Source organism: Coenobita brevimanus, chromosome 92 (assembly GCF_032717465.1).
Source record: "Coenobita brevimanus isolate Jiangsu-jjx chromosome 92, ASM3271746v2, whole genome shotgun sequence".
Classification (NCBI taxonomy): Eukaryota; Metazoa; Arthropoda; class Malacostraca; order Decapoda; family Coenobitidae; genus Coenobita; species Coenobita brevimanus.
The window spans coordinates 7,356,095-7,374,896 of NC_137045.1; the positions used below are offsets into that span (position 1 = coordinate 7,356,095).

The following is an 18,802-nucleotide window of genomic DNA, read 5'->3' on the forward strand; positions in this document are numbered from 1 at the left end:
ATGTGTAAGATTGGGAATGAATGGGAGAGGAAGATGTAAGGAAGGAGTTGCTTTGTTGATGAATGAGGTGTGGCAGAGTGAAATGAGAGACTACAAATGTTTCAGCTCAAGGTATATGTATGTCAAGTTCAAGTTTGAGAAGGTGAAAGTGGCAGCGATTGTAGCGTATGCACCGTGTGAGGACAGGAGTGAGAGAAAGACAGGTTTTGGGATAAGCTGGGTGAAGTAGTTGGAGAAATGCCCAGGAGCTGTAAAGTGATCGTGATGGGGGATATGAATGGAAGAGTAGGCACTGGTCCTGAGGTTGACATAATGGGTTGTTATGGAGTACCAGGAGAAAATGATAATGGGAATCGACTAAAGGATATGTGGTAGGAGAGGGGGTTGTGCATTTGTAATTCGTATTTCAAACACAAAGATGCACATAAATATACATGGTATAGAGGAAACGGGGACCGTGTTGAAAGAAGCCTGATTGATTACGTGCTCGTAGAGAGGTCGATGATGGGAATGGTTGCTGATACGAGGGGTTTGAGAGGACGATGTGGAGGTCTATGCAAGATTTAGCTGAGAGGAGTGAGATGGATCAAGAGAGAGAGGAGCAGTCAGGGAGAAAGACTGAATGTTGAGAAGCTGAGGATCAAAGAAATGGCAGATTATTACAGGACCAAAGTAGTGGATGAGTTAGAATCAGCAAACTGGAATAGATTGGATCTGGATAGCATGTGGAATGCATATAGGGATTGCTTAGTTAGGAATGCTAAAGTGGTGTGTGGTGTGGCAAGAGTATCAACAGAAAAGAAGGGTACAACATGGTGGGATGAGGAGGTTAAGAGAGCGGTGGAGGAAAAGAGGAAGAAGTGGCTAAAGTTGTTACAGGATAGGGGTTCAGTTGAAATAAGAACTGAGTATATTGAGAGCAAGAAGCATGTAAAGAGACTAGTGAAGAGGAAATAGGAGGAGGTAAATGATGATCTGGGAAGAAAATTGAATGCGGACTACTCTGAAAATAGGAAGTTATTCTGGAAAGAGGTGCGGAAATGTAGAAGTGAAAGTGTAAAGAAATGTGATGGTTTGAAGGATGCAGGTGTTGGGTAACTAACCCATGGAGATGAAGTAAGGACCAGATGGAAAGAATATTTTGAAAGCCTGATGAATGGGAATAGAGAGAGAAGAGCAGCTGTAAACATGATTGGTTTGAGGTGTGTGCAGAGAAGGAATGCAGTGCCAGGAGACGTGACACTCGCATGGGTGAAGAGTGCTGTGAAATGGCTGAAAAATGGGAAATCAGCAGGGGCTGATGACGTGTATGCAGAGATGCTTAAGTGTAGTGGAGAGAGTGGAATGAAGTTCTTGTTGGAGATATGTAAGAAGGCATGGATGAGTGAAACTGTGCCTGCAGAGTGGAAAAAGGCTGTGATTGTACCCCTGTACAAAAATAAAGTTGAGCGAAGTGAGTGGAAGAATTATTGTGACATAAGTTTATTGAGTGTTTTAGGGAAGGTATATGGGAGAATTATTACAGAGAAAGTAAGAGAGATATCAGAAGTCCTAGTGAGTGATGAACAGGGTGGCTTTAGGAGTGGCAGAGGACGTGTGGATCAAGTATTTTGCAGTGAGACAGCTAGCAGAGAAGGCTTGTGAGAAGGACCATAAGGTGGTTATGGCATTCATGGATCTGGAAAAGCATATGACAAAGTAGACAGAGAGGGATTGTGGAAAGTTTTGTGCATGTATGGTGTAGATGGTAAGCTGCTAGGTGCTGTCAAAAATTTTTATGATGGTAGCGAAGCATGTGTAAGGGTTAATGGGCATAGGTGAATGGTTCACGATCGGTGTGGGCGTGCGACCAGGTTGTATGATGTCCCCGTGGTTGTTCAGTATATATATATATATATATATATATATATATATATATATATATACAGTATGTATATATATATGGATGGGGTGATGAGAGAAGTAAAAACACGAGTAATGGAGAGAGGGGTGACGTTGGTAATGAATGGTGATAGATGGAATATCTCAAATGTGCTTTATGCTGATGATACAGTACTGCTTGCAAGTACCGTACAAGAACTTGGTAGGCTAGTGCAGAGTTTTGCTGATATCTGTGAGCATCGTGCCTTGCGAGTAAATGTAGAGAAGAGTAAAGTGATGGTTATTGAGAGAGAAGGTGGCTCCCAGTGTGATGTCACAGTGAATGGAGAGAGACTGGAATTGGTGAGAGAGTTCAAATACTTGGGTACGATTATAGAACAGAGAGGAAAATTGTGCAAAAGAAGTTGAAAGTAGAGTGACACAAGAAAGAAAAGTAGCTGGTGCAATGAAGGCCTTGATAAGAAACAGAGGCTTGAGTGTTGCAGCAGCATGAGGCTTACATGGGGTAGTGTTAGTGCCAACTTTAACATATGGTTGTGAGACTATGGTGTGGCATGAAAATGAAAAGTCAAGAGTTAAAGCAGTGGAGATGGGACTGCTGAGGAATGTATGTGGAGTACAGAGGGTGGATAGGATACAAAATAATGTGATTCACGAAAAGTGTGGAGTGCGGAAGTCGGTTGATACCAGAATCGAAGAGTGTACTGAGATGGTATGGTCATGTGGAAAGAATGGATAACAATAGAGTGGTGCAAAAGGTATACCTGATCGAATTTGAAGGAGGGAGGAGGCGAGGTAGGCCAAGGAGAAGGTGGAGAGATAGGGTGGATGAGTGTTTGAGGAAGAGAGGTTTGGAAGTTGGTGAGGCTAGGGAACTGACAAGAGATCGAGCTGGCTGGATGAATGTTGTGAGGAGAAGTGCATGATCAGGGGTTTTGGCATCCTTTGTGGGCATGGCAGCGCCTGGATTGACTCAGTCGGATATGTTTGTGTGAAGCTGCAGAATGTGGTTAATGTTTTTGGCGTATCCGGTAGAGCCAAGATTCTGGGGGCTTGAATGCTCAGTGAATGGAAGTATGGCCTATATGATTTGGGGAAGTTTGTGCTGTCTGGACATTGCTACTCCTGACCCTGCCCTTGGGTGGGAAAGGAAGTTTGGATGATGATGATGATGTGCAGATGATCATTTAATTTGATCATAAAGCAAGATTTGGCTGTAGAAGCAGTTCAGAATGCAAACTCGTGTTCTTGACTGTACATTTTGTACAGAATGCACAGGTACCTAGCATAAATGCTGGTTCTTTTTGGTTCTTGACCTCACCAAACTAATATGACTGAATTAGTAATTGTGGACTCTTACTGATTTTTTGTTGGCAATTTGTCATTGAATACACTATTTGAACTTGTAGGGATACTGTTGATGAAGTAATTTGTACCATTCATATTTAAAAGTGCTGCTTGTCTCAGTATACATCTTACATGATCACTTCCGTTTACCGGAATCAGTTGACTTCTTTGCTCCAGGATTGTATGATGTAAATCAGGTTGATTTAAATCAAATGATTTTTAAAAAATAACAATTGATTTAAATCTGGATTTTATTTTTACAGGACAACAATATGGAAAGGAAAAATAAACAAAGAAAACATAATCTTTGCTGACTGTTTAACTTCTGAGCAAAATACAACATAATGAAGCATTTCCTTCTGAATTTTCTTCTACATGATAACAAAAAGTTCAACATTCTATTTTTCACAAAATAATAATAATAATAAATAAAATTAAACTCAGGAAGCACGTAACTTTTTTTTAAAATAATGGACTGTACTTATATTCTATTTTCCCCAGGCTCTGATTTAAACAAGAAAACAGTTCTAGCCTGAACTTAAATTATAGAAGTAAATTAAAAACATCATACTTGGCAGTTGGCATGATTTTCATTAATAGAACAGAATGATTGATTTGTTAGAAATTAAAAGTAAAGATCTTACAAAAATCAAAGTTTCTTAATTCCTCTAATGATACACATATATTTTTGGTTATTTTAGGCATCCTGATCCTCACTATCATCATCATACATATCAGCAGTGCGTGCATTCTTGGTTTAAAAAAAAAACACAAGTTTTGCTGCTTTTTGTATTCCAAGATGGTTCCTCAATTTTGAATGCAGAAGTCTGTCTACCTATCTATCTATCTATTGCCAAACGCCTCAATCCTGTTTGGGGTGGCCACAAACAAATCGCCTCCAAGTCGCCCTGTCCCCCGCCATCTCACTGCCCTGCTCCCAACTCACACCCCCCTCTCTTATATACCTCTCCACCCCATCCCTCCATCTCATCCTCGGCCCCCCCCTCCACCTCATTCACATACACTCTCTTCGTCAGTCTTTCACCCTCCATCCTCTCCACATGGCCAAACCACCTCTGTGTGTTCCTCATAACGCTTCCTATCACATCCACATCCACACCACAACGCTCCTTTATATCCTCATTCGTCAGCCTGTCTCTCCATGTGACTGCACAGGCTTCTCTTAAATAACTCATTTCCAGTACTCTCACTCTTGACTTGTGTCCATCCAACAACGTCCAAGCTTCACTTCCGTATGTTAGGTTTATTATCACAATACTGTCATGTAGTAACTTTTTCACTTCCATGCTCACTTCCCTGTTTCTTATCACTGCTTTCAGAACCAGCAACCTTTCTTCCCTGCTGTACCCTTTCAAGCACTTCACCCTCCAAACCTCCATCCTTACTCATCACACTACCCAAGTACTTAAACGTACTCACATTTTCCAATTCCTCACCATCCAACCTCGCTGTACATTCACTGACTTCACCTCTCTCAAAGACCATCACTTTACTCTTCCCTACATTCACCTTTAGATTCCGTTTCTTACACACTCTCCTAAACTCATCCACCAAGCCTTGCAGCTCCCCTTCGTCTTCACTCAAAAACACTATCATCTGCAAACAACAGTACAGGGAGTTTCCAAACACTATCCTCTCTCACCAGGGCCACTCCAACATCCACTACCCTACCTTGTACCTCTTTTATTACCCCATCCATGTACAGATTGAACAACCATGGAGACATGACACATCCATGTTTCAACCCAACTTTCAAAGAGAAAATTTCACTTAGTTCACCATCCACACGCACTGCAGCCTTCGCACCATCGTACATACTCTTCACAGCATTAAGCAACTTCCCATCTACTCCATATATTCTTAACACTTTCCACAATCCTTGTCTATCCACCCTGTCATATGCTTTCTCCAAATCCATGAAAGCCGCATACAACTTCTTTCCCTTCTCTAGAAACTTTTCCACTAAAGATCTAAGAATGAATATCTGATCTACACAACCTCTTCCTTTCCTAAAGCCTCCCTGTTCTTCTCCAACTAATTTTTCTGTTCTTTCTCTAACACTGTCAATAAGTATCCTACCATACACTTTTCCTATTATACTAAGAAGACAAATGCCCCTACGATTACCACACACTTCTTTTTCCCCATAGCTTGAAAAAACATGACATCTCTACTGTCTGACAGTTGGGCTATTACTAAATGGTTAAGAGCCAAACCACTGTGCTACATACTTTCTTAGTCAGGACATATCCTAAACATGATGTGATCATGTTAGAGAGAGTGACAGGCCAGTGGCTGGTTGGCTGCAGGGTCAGTCCTAGCCTGACAGGTTCAAACATGTTGTAATCAGCTTCGATAAGATGATGTAATATGATGCAAGAATACTCACACATGTATTTTATACTAATGTATAGAGAATATGAAGGTGTATATTCATATATTCCTTATTTAAAAAATAAAAAAATCCAATTTAAATAAAAAAAATTATTTAAATACAAAATTTCAATTTTTTTAATTAAAAAAAAATAAAAATCAACAACCCTGCTTTGTTCCATAACTTTCATGAATTGGTTTTCTTAAGGTAGTGTGAAGATCTTGGAATCTGACTTGAATCTATTTTTGACATGAATGATAGCCTAAACATTTTATTACTGCTTATATATTTATAATACATTATATAAAAATATATATATATATATATATATATATATATATATAGATATAGATAGATATCATTTCCTGTGGCACCCCACGGGATGCATAGGGCCTTGATGAACTCTCTCCACCAATATTTCTCTCCTGCCATCTCCTTCAGGTCCCACCAACACTCCACTCCTGCATCTCTTTGCATTGTCCTCAGCCGGGTTTCCCTCGGCCTACCTCTGCCTCTTCTTCCTCTAGTAGTCCACTTTGGCACATCCTGTATTAAACTGCCTACTTTTCTACATATGTGCCCCATCCATGTCCAGCAAGACAGTCTAACATATTCATCAATGGTTCAACTCTCATAATATCCCATACTCTTTCATTTGTTACTCTGTCTTGCCACTTTACTCCAAGAATCCTTCTCAGTATTTTATTCTCATAACCTAATACTTTCTGATCTGTTGCAGTTGTACTGTACCATGACTCCATCCTTCCATCCATCATCCAATCCTACGTTTCCCCATGAGGAGCATTGGTCTGACCATGGACTTGTAAATTTTTACTTTAGTATGTACTGGAAGCATATTATTGTTCCAAACATATTTCAACATTCCAACAGCTTGCCAGACCTGTCTAATCCTCTCCTCAGTTTCATTGTTTAATGATCCATTAAATGATACAGTCGTTCCCCGATATTTAAACATTCTTCACCACATTATTCCCAGTTACACAATTGATTTGGTTTTCCATGTTTATATAAACAATTTCAGTCTTTCCACAGTTTATTACCAATCCCACGTTTTCTCCTTCCTCCACCAGACAACCAAGCACCGTTTGCATCTCGTATATCTATCTATCTATCTATTGCCAGATGCCATAATCCCGTAAGGGTGGCCATTTGACTTTGAGTTATTTGTTTTACGGGGAGGGGCACTAACCCTCCACCAACCCACTTGCTGACACGTAGAGAGCACCTATGGTTTGGTTATATGGTTACCACTCAGCGTTGTAAATGGTATCTTGGCTTACAGGAAACCATTTGGCTTTTCACTCAGTGTAAAGCCACCTGTAAAGGAAAGAAGAGCAATTAGGAGTGATAAAGGCTAAGAAAGAAGTAGGCAGCACTACATCAAGTGAGTGGATGATGGTCGCCACCAGCTACCCCACGTTACCCTCCTCACATTGCCCCATCACACTCCTCTGCACCCCCTCTAAAGTCACTGAATGACTGATACTACAACTAGTCACACCTCACATTCCCCAAGCCCAATCACAACATGGCTTTAGGCCACTACACTCCACAAACACCCTTCTTACAGACCTTACACAGAGAGTTTTCGATGCCATGAATTCAGCTAGGCCACCACACAGAACACTCCTAGTCACACTAGACATTAGCTAAGCTTTTGATGCCATCCCCTGCCACAACCTCTCAGACAAAATACTCAACACAAACATGCACAATAACACAAAAAGATGGCTAGCAAACTACTTAGCAGGCAGATGTGCACACGTAACATTTGCCGGTCAGTCTTTTAACATCAGTAACTTCACAAACGGCGTCCCCCAAGGATCTGTTTTGTCCCCTACACTCTTTAATCTATACATGCACGACATACCCACACCCCACACACCACAGATACACATAGCATACTATGCAGATGATATAACAATTACATGTACAAACCAAAACTCAAACACAGCTGCACACATCATTCAACCTTACCTCAACACACTACACGAATGGTTCACCACAAACAGGCTTAAAATAGCCCCAGCCAAATCTACAGTTACTCTTCTCACAAACTGGACAGCAGAACATGGTCACATCCCACACCTCACCATAAACACACACACACACACACACACACACACACACACACACACACACACACAAGATCCTTGGTGTAACATACAATACATCAATGTCATTCAAACAACACATCACAAACATTAAAAATAAAATAACACCGAGACTCAATGCTTTGAGGTCACATGCCCATACAACATTCGGACACAACAAAGAAACCACCACCACAGTATACAAACAATACATACGTTCAGTGATGAATTATGCAAGCCCTGCTTGGGCTTTTAACCTGACCAAAACACACTACAACACTCTACAGACCATACAGAACAAGGCCCTAGAAATCACAGGATGCACAGCTACTACACCCACAGACCACCTACATCAAGAAACCAAAGTCCTCAAGGTCAAGGATCACCTAGACATGAGAGGCACCCAGTGTCTTGCTGCAGCCTCCACAAACCCACAACATCCACTACAGTACATGGCAGCACATCCACCCACACCAAGGAACATCAAAACAACACCCAGCACACGATACCATACACAAATACTGTCATCTCTCCCCCCTTGCCCACCTCAGACCAGCTTCCAGAAGCATATCCACACTCAAATCACTCGCCGCTCCATTCAGTCACTTAAAGATAACACACAGCTGCATGCACGGCCTCCTGACATCCACCCTTCTGAATCCTATCTTCCTCGTGAGGACAGGGTCCACCAGGCCAGGTTGAGATGTGGGCACCATCCAGCCCTCTTAAGCTACCAGAAGAGGCTGGATGACTCCATCGCTGATGCCTGTCCAGGATGCAACACAGCACCCCATACTATTAAGCACATTATGGAAGACTGCATTGCACACAATCACCTACGCCAACAACACAACATACACTCTTTGAGAGCTCTGTGGGAAAGCCTGGTCTCAGCCATGGCCTTCCTAAGGGACTCGGGGCTGTTCTGCCACACTGCCTAGGGAACAACTACTACTACTACTACAAATCTCGTATATACTTCCGCAAATCAGCACAGTATCATCAGCATAGTCCAAATCCATCAGCCTCTTATTTTCTTTCCAGTTAATTCCTGCATCTGTTCTCCATACAACTTTTTTCATAACATAATCCATTACCAATACAAACAGCAAAGGCGAAAGAACTCCTCCTTGAATCACTCCTAACCTAACTTCAAATGGATCAGTCAAAGAACCACCCACCATTACCTTACAAAAAGTACCTTCATGCAGACTTCTAGTAATACAGTATTTGCAAACTTTTCTGGTATACCATAGAATCTCATTATTTTCAACATAGCTCCATGTGAAACGGTATCAAACTCCTTTTCAAATATTTATATATATATATATATATATAATTATATATATGTTTTTTTAGAATTGCGGCAGAGGGAAGAAATGAACCAGCGCACCAAGTCAGATTATGAGCAGCGGCAGCGAGAGTGGGAGGAACACCGACGGGCAGAAGAAGAGCGACAACGGCGACAGGAAGAGGAACTCGCGCTCAAGTACCGCCAACAGGAGGAGGAGTTACGTCGTCGTCAAGAGGAAAACAGACAGTTCATGCAGGTAAATTCACTCAACCTTACTGAGAGCAGGCTCAAATTTAATTGTTTTATGTTGCTGTTTTAAATATGTATATTTGAATGTGTTGGTATCCCCGCTATGAAGTATTTGTATAACGGTATGGGTTGTTACTGTTGCAGGAACGTGCCAGTGACCTCATGAAGAATGAGAACAGTCAGGATAGTTTTGGGAGTGGAGGTTACCAGGGAAATGAAGGCAGCAATTGGCGTCGTAACAGTGACAGCTACAGGTCTCAGGGTGGTAGTAGCTGGCGGGGTGGTGGCAGTGATAGCTGGGGCCGCTCAGGCATGGGTGGCAGCCGTGGTGGTACTGGGTCATCAGGAATGGGCAGCAGCTGGGGTGACAGTAATTGGGATGGCCGACCAGACCCTTGGCAGAATGATAGTAAGTTGCAACCATTGTATTGGGGGAGGGGGAATGTTGATTTTAATGTACTGTACTCTTGATGAACATACTCTTTATTTGAGGACGCAAGCGGAATGTTAAAACTTTTAGTACAAGAACAGTTGCAAAGTACTTTAAGTTTAATTTGTCACATTCTTTGATCAGTTCTCTTTCAAAATTGGGTATTTTTTGGCTAATGCTAAGCTCTCTTAGGGTGATAGAAAGACATAGCTCCTAAAGTACAGTAAACGTCCATTAATCCGAATGGCAGTGGACCGAGAATCGTTCGGATTATCAGATTTTTCGGATTTTTGGGTGGGACCCGTCTATCTGTCTATCTTCCTATTGCCAGACGCCATAATCCCATAAGTGGTGGCCATTTGACTTTGAGCTATTTGTTTTACGGGGAGGGGCACTAACCCTCCACCAACCCACTTGCTGATACGTAGGGAGCACGTATGGTTTGGTTATATGGTTACCACCCAGCGTTGTAAATGGTTTCCTGGCTTATAGGAAACCATTTGGCTTGTCACTCAATGTAAAGCCACCTGTAAAGGAAAGAAAAGCAATAAAAAGTGACAAGAAAGATGGGAGAAAAAGGAAGAGAGGCAGGCAGGCACAAAAAAAGAATGATAATGGCTAAGGAAGAAGTAAGGCTGCACTACATCAAGTGAGTGGATGATGGTCGCCACCACCTACTTCCAAATAAGAAACTTAATTTCATGTTTAAACTGATATTTTACTGAATGGATCACTTTTCATTCATTCATAATACAATATGGCACATACTAATGTTATGTATTACACACATTTTTTACTTAATAATGTATTACTGAAGACACTAACTGTAATTGGTAAATTAAGAGATGTTATGGGTTGTTAACTCACCAGTAATGCGTAGTGTTGAAAGCAGCAGTTGTAGGCAGGTAAATCCAATCAGAGAGAGTAAGTACAGGGTTGATAATAAGCACATATTGCAAAAGCATGAAAACTTAATGTGTGTTGCTGTGGAAAACTCCTTAAACCTACAGTACAGTATACTTCACTTTGTTTGTCACTTTCACTCATCGTCCTTGAGCATTGGCTCAGGATTACCTGCTTCTTCTAGGGTTCCTTGAGGTGCCTTCTTTGGAGTGTGGGTAACTGGTCTTGGGTCATCATCAGTGGATTTACCTGCCTGGTTGCTTATGCACTTCAGCCAGTCATGGATATCAGCCTGCCTGAGAGCCTGCGCACGTTTCTTGTAGAACTCGTTTTGCAAGATATGGATATTGATCACCTCAGCTGCATTGTAATGATTATTTTGTTCAGCGAAATGCACCAGTTTATCAAAGTATATGGAAGCTTCCTTCCATGAAACTTCCATGACCACACCGCTTAGCACTTCGGCGCATTTGGTGCCCAGTTTGAATTTATTTTATTTTTTTATTTTTTTTTTTTTAATGAGTTTTTGTCGGCCTTCAAAAATTCGAATTATTGGGATTTTCGGATTATCCGTGTTCGGATTAATTGACTTTTACTGTAATTAATTTCAGTGTCCCTCTCAGTTACTGATTGACAGGTAGCACATGGAATAGCTTGTTAAAAATCTTCACCCATCATTGGGGAATAATTGTTAGGTATTTAGTTTCATAATCATAATTCTCATGAAATAAATGGAATGTTAACCACATTACTACACACATGGAATGAAACCATGCCAACATAATATCGTTCTAAACCTAAATGCTGGAAATTTATGTATTTTGAAATATTTTACTCTTATACCACACACCCAGGTTTTAGGGCGAGGATGTGCTTGATAAAATCCACTGCATGATGATTTATCGTAAATTACAATATGGATTCAGTGGGGATATGTTTTGGCCAAGAGCCACCCACCCAGCTAAGTCTGAAAAATAAGTTTCCAATTCATTTGAACTGGTAGTTATTCCACTTCATTTCACTTCACTAGCTGCTTAAGCTCCAATGCTACGCTACTGTTTCATCATGAATACACTTGATAGTGACAGTTCAAAGGCCATCTTGAAAGAAACAGATGACTATAAGCTACCATGTTGGTGATTATAGAAATGAGAATAGTGATCATACATTAACCAGTGAGTGTTTGTATAGGATCATAATGATCACATAAGCAAAAATGCAGTTTTAATTGAAAAAGGTCCTAAGTTTCTGGCCATCATATAAGGGCTTCATCATATATGGGTTCAGTGTAAATTGAGAGTGCTTTAAGTACTGCTGGTATTTAAAAAAAGGAGGGAGGGGGGGGAGGTGGCATGCATAAGGTAAGGACCAGCCAGCTCACCATTATTTATCTTACACCATGCATGTTTGAAATATTTGTCTCGTAGTGCATGTTTGGTGTACAGATATTATTTGGTATAGAATATTAAGCAAAAATTATAAATTGAATCATGAATATTGTGAGAAGTGCATGATCAGGGACTTTGCACCCCTTTTGAACGTGACAGTGTCTGGGTTGACCCTATCGGATACGTTTATGTGAAGTTACAGAACATGGTGAATGTTTTTGGCGTATCAGATAGAGCCAGGATTCCGAGGGCTTGAATGGTGAGTGAAAGGAAGCGTGGCCCATTGGATTGGGCATTTTTGGGCTGTCTGGATGTTCCTACTCCTCACCCTGCCCTAGGGTAGGAAAGGAGGTCTGGATGATGATGAATCATGAAGGATGATGCTGAAGAATATGTAGCTTACATGTTTCAATAAGCATTTAACCATTCAAAAAATGCATTGGTGCAGGAGGAGGAAAGTGTGTGTGTGTGCGTTTGTGTGTGTGTGCGCGCGCGCATGGTGGTTCACTGGGACCACATAGTAGTCATGAAAAAAAAAATGCCACATAGGCTTGGGAAGCAATTCCATTTTGTGCAGTGTGTGCATAAAAGATGTAGTGGTATTAGAGGTAGACTGCGAGATAATGCTGATTTCATGTGTGTGGTATGTCAGGAAGAGCATGCTGAGGTTGTCAGGTGTGAAAGAATTGATCTTGCTGGTAAGTCTCGAGTATGTTTGGAAGAGTTTTGTTATTTGGGAGACAGGGTATGTGCTGGAAGTGGGGTTGGAGCTAGCTCTGTTGTTAGAGTGAGAAGTGGTTGGAAGAATTTTAGGAAGCTGTTGCCTCTCCTGACATTGAGAGGGCTCTCCCTCCATGATAAGGGATCTTTGTATGCGGCATGTGTTTGGAGTGTAATGTTGTATGGTAGTGAGACCTGTGCAGCAGAGGAGGAGGATATTTGCAGGCTCAAATGCACAGAAATGACAGTGGTTAGATGGATGTGCATTGCATCCTTGAGTGTGAGGCCTGGGGGAGACTATACTCGGTTTCACGGAGACTGACGCACTGATTTTGGCAGCTGAGGACAGGTGGATTTGGTAACACTGCGTGAAGCTTTCGGTCAGTGATTGGTCAGTTTCCGTTGTGTTTGAACGTGAACCAAATTGACATTGTATTCCTACCAAGGCACCTCATTTATTTGTAAGATATTGGATTACAGAGATACAAATTAAAGGAATGATATCTTTAATGATAAATATGTGCCTTTTAGATTACTAGAGATAAACCTGAACGACACTGATGACAAAACTAAGTAAAGTCACTCTGGGACGCATACGGACAACAGTCTGCAACTGATTTAAATTCATTTCATTATATTTGATTTCGTTCACACTGTACAGCATAGTTCAACTACTATTTTCTCGTGGGGTTTACTTTTATCTTGCTTTCCTTTCTTCCATCATTAATGAAAATGTGGATCATTCTACACTGATGTAATCCAGTACTTCTCCGCCTCCTCTCTGTCAAGGGGACAGAGATACATCATCTTTGAGGAAAGGATGCACGGTGGCCAGGGATAGGGTGTCCGTCTGTCTGTCTGTATGCCTGTCTCTTATGATACTTATGAAAATGTTAGAAAAATCTAACACCAAACTTATTAATGTAAGAAATAATTTTACTGAATCTGACTATGAATACAAACAATTGCAGCTTTGTAAAGCTACTGTTACCTATGAAGATAATGAAAATGTGCACTGGTATGTACACTATATATATTGAGAAAGCATATTTTGGCCTCGAGTGTGTGTGTGTGTGTGTGTGTGTGTGTGTGTGTGTGTGCTTACATAAATCATAATTATTAGAAGCAAAGGTAAGCGTATCTAGGATAAAGTTGTGTATTAGTAGATGAGGTAATGAAGGGCATGGTGTAGACTGAGACACTGTGTAGTAGTGGTGGGATAAACATTCGAGCCTTCACAGGACCTCAGGCCCATCTTGCTATGAACGTCTGAATTCCCGCAACAGTCGCTGTGTCCGTATTCGTCCAGTCACGACTTTACTTAGTTTTGTTATCAGTGTTGCTTGGGTTTATCTCTAGTAATTTAAAAGGCACATATTTATCAATAAAGATATGATTGCTTTAATTTGTATCTCTGTAATCCGGTATCTTACAAATAAATGAGGTACCTTGATAGGAATACAAAGTCAATTTGGATCACGTTCAAACAACGGAAACTGACCAATCACCGCCCAAAAGCTTCATGAAGTGTTACCAAATCCACCTGTCCCCAGCTGCCAAAATCAGTGCGTCAGACTCCGAGAAACCAAGTATAGGTTTATGATGGAAGAGTTAAGAGGTAGAATGGGACTGGGGTGTATGGGTGTTGCGATGAGGAGAGGAAGATTGAGATTGTTTGGGCATGTGTAGAGAATGGAGGATGACAATTGGGTGTGGAAAATGAGAAGTGTTAACCCGCACTGTACTGACTAATTTATTACAAAACCCACGCCCAAAATCCGACAAATTTTCAACTCCCCCCCCCCCCAAACCTCTGCTTTTTACGAGATACATTGAAAATTCTTAGGAAAGTGGGCCTCTGACTGCTGGACTGGTACTTATGGACCCTAACCCTGCCTAACTTTGAAAGCCACCTAAATAACTCCCTACCAGACATGCATAGTACTTATTTAAGACCCTGTTCACACCAATAATGGACATAAAGTATGAAATAAATGAAAAGGAACCAGAGAATGAGGAATTAAAAGTGAGTATGGAAAATACTTAGGCCAAGCAGCATACAGGGTACTGTACTGTACTTACAGCACGTCTGGGGCCGGCGCCTCTAACTCTCTAAGGCTCGGGTATCTTTGAAAATGCTCTTGAAGCACATACAGTAATCCAGTGTTGTGCTACACTTAATAGTTTGCACTGTGAGTTATAATTGTTTAACACTGCACATTCTTCTTAACTGAACCACGCCAGGACGGCTGAAGAGTCACACTATCGTGACCATGAAATAGGATACAAAAACCCACACTGGCAGACGAAAAAAGATGTATTCCAAACAGTTTTGGCGACAGCTTTTGCCCTCTTCAGTGGATCTACAGACCAAGAGGAGTAGACTAGCACCAGTCGAGCAGGGCAGTACTCCCGAGGTGGATGGAAAGCTGATGACAGGGAGTGCTGGAGCTCCCGTTTCATCAGCCCTCAGGACTAGTTCCTGACCATCCCCCTTTGCTGAACTTTTTCAGTGTCTCAGTTACACAGAGAGTAGGCCAGCATGCTCTCCAGTACAAATTTCTCTAACTATCTTCACCAAACTACATGCACAGTACACACTACACTTCCTATTCAAAATTTACCTAAAATGGCGTCGTTATATCAAGCCTCGGAGTCCCCAGGGGGGGGGACCATAAATGCCCCCACCATCTGCCCCTCTCCTGGTGACGACTCAAGGTGCCTGGAACCACTGTCTGACTCTCTTCTTCATTTCTGCAACATTCGCGGCCTTTCCTCTAACTTTCGCTCTGTTGAGCACCACCTCTCCTCCTCTAAACCTCACCTTCTTTTTCTAACGGAGACTCAGCTGTCTGAGGCAACTGACAGCAAACCCTTTTCTGTATCCTCCTACTTTCTCTATACTCATTTCAAAGCCAAAGGTGGCTGTTGTGTATATATATGCAACGACTTATCTTGCTCTCGTGTTCCTGAACTTGATTCTTCTGAATTCTCCACACTCTGGCTTCGGCTTTCCTGTCATTGTCTGACTAAATATATCTGTGCTGTTTACTTATCCCCTAATTCTACTGACTATCAAAAATTCTTCGACTATCTTACTTCTACGATGGAACACATTCTATCCATTTCTCCTTTCTCTGAAATCTCCATTCTTGGAGATTTCAATGTTCACCACCACCTTTGGCTCTCCTCTCCTTTCACGGATCCACCTGGTGAACAAGCCTACATCTTTTCTATCCTTAATGACCTAGAGCAGCTTGTACAGCACCCTACCCGTATCCCTGACCGCCTTGGAGAGAGCTCCAACATACTTGACCTCTTCCTCACAACTAATCCTTCTGCTTACTCTGTTAATCTTTTCTCTCCGTTGGGCTCCTCCGATCACAACCTTATTACCTTAACCTGTCCTATCACTCCGGTATGGCCTGTGGACCCTCCAGGGAAACGTCGTCTGTAGCATTTTGGAGCTGCAGACTGGGAGGCCCTCAGGCAGTACTTCTTTGATTTTCCCTGGAATGATTATTGCTTCCATGGCCGTGAGCCATCTGAGTGTGCCTTGCGCATTACGGAGGTTATTCTCTCGGGCATGGAAGCATACATTCCTTTCTCATATCCTTTGACTAACGCAAGAAAGCCTTGGTTTAATCACGCATGTTCTAATGCTGTCCGCAACAAGGAGAGGGCCTACAAAAGGTACCGGAGCCAACCCACCCCTGAATCACATCATCTTTACGTTTCTGCCCGGAATCCTGCTAAGTCTGTTCTTCGCTCTACTAAAAATAATTTCATCCATACTAAATGCTCTCAACTCTCCAACTCGAATTCTTCCCGCTCCTTCTGGCATCTTGCCAAAAATCTTTCTAACAACTTTACCTCATCATCCTTCCCTCCTCTTTTCTACTCTGATGGTTCTGTAGCTATTTCTTCTACTGATAAAGCAGATCTCTTCGCACAGACTTTCTCCTCCAATTCTACCTTAGATGATTCCGGTGCTGTTCCTCCATCACTTCCCCCCTCTGACTTCCTCATGGCTGACATTAAAATGTCTTCAGTTGATGTATTTTCTGCCATCACTGGCCTCAGTACTAACAAGGCATATGGGCCTGATGGGGTCCCTCCTGTTGTTCTCAAGAACTGTGCTTCTGTGCTTACACCCTGCCTAGGCAAACTCTTTCGTCTTTGTCTGTCAACTTGTACCTTTCCTTCTTGCTGGAAGTTTGCTCTCATTCAGCCAGTCCCAAAGAAGGGTGACCACTCCCAACCCTCCAACTATCGTCCAATTGCTTTAACATCCTGCATTTCAAAAGTTTTCGAGTCAATTCTTAATAGAAAAATTTTAAGGCATCTTTCCTATCACAACCTTCTTTCCGATCGTCAGTATGGGTTCCGTCAGGGACGCTCCACTGGCGATCTTCTCACCTACCTTTCAGACTCCTGGTCATCCTCCTTTCGGGACTTTGGCGAAAGCTTTGCCATTGCACTTGACATCTCAAAGGCTTTCGATTGAGTCTGGCATAAATCTTTAATTTCCAAACTGCCCTCCTACGATTTCTATCCTTCTATCTGAGCCTTCATCGCTAGCTTCCTTTCTGGTCGTTCTATAGCCGCTGTTGTAGACGGCCATCGTTCTTCTCCTAGATCTATCAACAGTGGTGTTCCTCAGGGCTCTGTCCTATTCATCAATGATCTTCTAAGCTGTACATCTAACCCTATCCACTCATACGCTGATGACTCCACCCTTCACCTTTCCATTCGGTTCCCGCAACGCCCATCTCAACAGTTACTTCAACAAACAAGGGATGAGGCTATGGCACACCTAATGTCTGACTTGGCTCATATCTCTGACTGGGGTAAAAATAATATGGTTGTCTTTAATGCATCTAAGACTCAGTTCTTACACCTATCAACCAGACAAAATCTTCCACAGGTATACCCACTAATGTTTAATAATATTCAGCTTAATTCTGCATCATCCTTGAACATGCTTGGGGTTTCATTTACTCGGGACTTATCTTGGAAAGATCATATTACATCTCTTGTAAAATCAGCTTCCAAGAGATTGGGTGTGCTAAGCCGACTCCGCTCTTTCTTTACCCCTGCGCAGTTGTTGACTCTATACAGGGGTTTTATCCGCCCCTGTGTGGAGTACAACTCTCATGTGTGGGGAGGCTCCCCACATACAGCTCTTCTCAATAGGGTGGAGTCAAAGGCTTTTCATCTCATTAACTCTCCTCCTCTTACCGACTCCCTTCAACCTCTGTCTCTTCGCCGCACTGTTGCATCTTTATCTCTTTTCTATCGCTACTATAATGGTCACTGCTCCTCTGAACTGTCTGCTTGCATTCCTCCACCTCTACGACGGGCGCGTAGCACTCGTCTGGCAGCAAACTCTCATCCTTTTTCTGTCCAACTCTCTAATGCAAGAGTTAACCGTTACTCCCAGTCTTTCATTTATGCAACAGGTCAGCTCTGGAACTGTCTCCCTCTGTCTGTATTTCCTGCTGCCTATGATCTCCAGTCTTTCAAACGCAGTGTGTCCAGGCATCTCAAAATGATCGGATCTTGAATTTGGCTCTCTATTGTATTTTGTTTTTCTCTTGGAGGGAACTGTTACTGCGGGCTCATGGCCTTTGGTTCCTTCTTCCTCGCATTAAAAAAAAAAAAAAAAAAAAAAAAAAAAAAAAATGCTGAGAAGCTGCTTATCCCTTTAACCGCGGGTATTGTTTTGGTCTGACTGTCCTCTCCCGCGGGGGTTTCAGCCAAATGTAAACAAACCTTTAAACCTTAATAACTCTGCACAGAATAAAGCTAGAGAAAAAAATAAGGTATCATTAGAAAGTACTAACCTTCAGCTTTCCATTGATGTAGGTTTCATGACTTTGTTGACTTTCACAGGACGGGGAGAGCCGTTAGAAGTGAGGGGTGTGAAATAACTATTTTACGCCCCACACACCAGTACCAAATGCCAACCACTCTCTCATAATAGTAATATAAACATATATGAACACTGTACATACGATAAACACCCACTCTGTGTTCACTGAGGTAGGTAAAAGGCACTTCCCTGCGGCTGCGCCCGCT

At 42.0% G+C, this 18,802-nt stretch overlaps 1 protein-coding gene across 4 annotated transcripts in view; it reads left to right on the forward strand.

Moving 5' to 3' along the window:
• Positions 1-18,802, forward strand: part of LOC145412220 (uncharacterized) — a 232,477-nt gene that overhangs the window by 32,365 nt on the left and 181,310 nt on the right. For all 4 annotated transcript variants that reach the window (XR_013899542.1, XR_013899543.1, XM_080282150.1 and 1 more), the window contains exons 7-8: positions 9,097-9,287; positions 9,425-9,689. Coding sequence is in view for 2 of the 4 variants with exons in the window: in XM_080282150.1 (XP_080138276.1) it covers positions 9,097-9,287; positions 9,425-9,689 (456 nt within the window). In the remaining 2 variants the exon portion in view is untranslated. The remainder of the gene's footprint in view (positions 1-9,096; positions 9,288-9,424; positions 9,690-18,802) is intronic.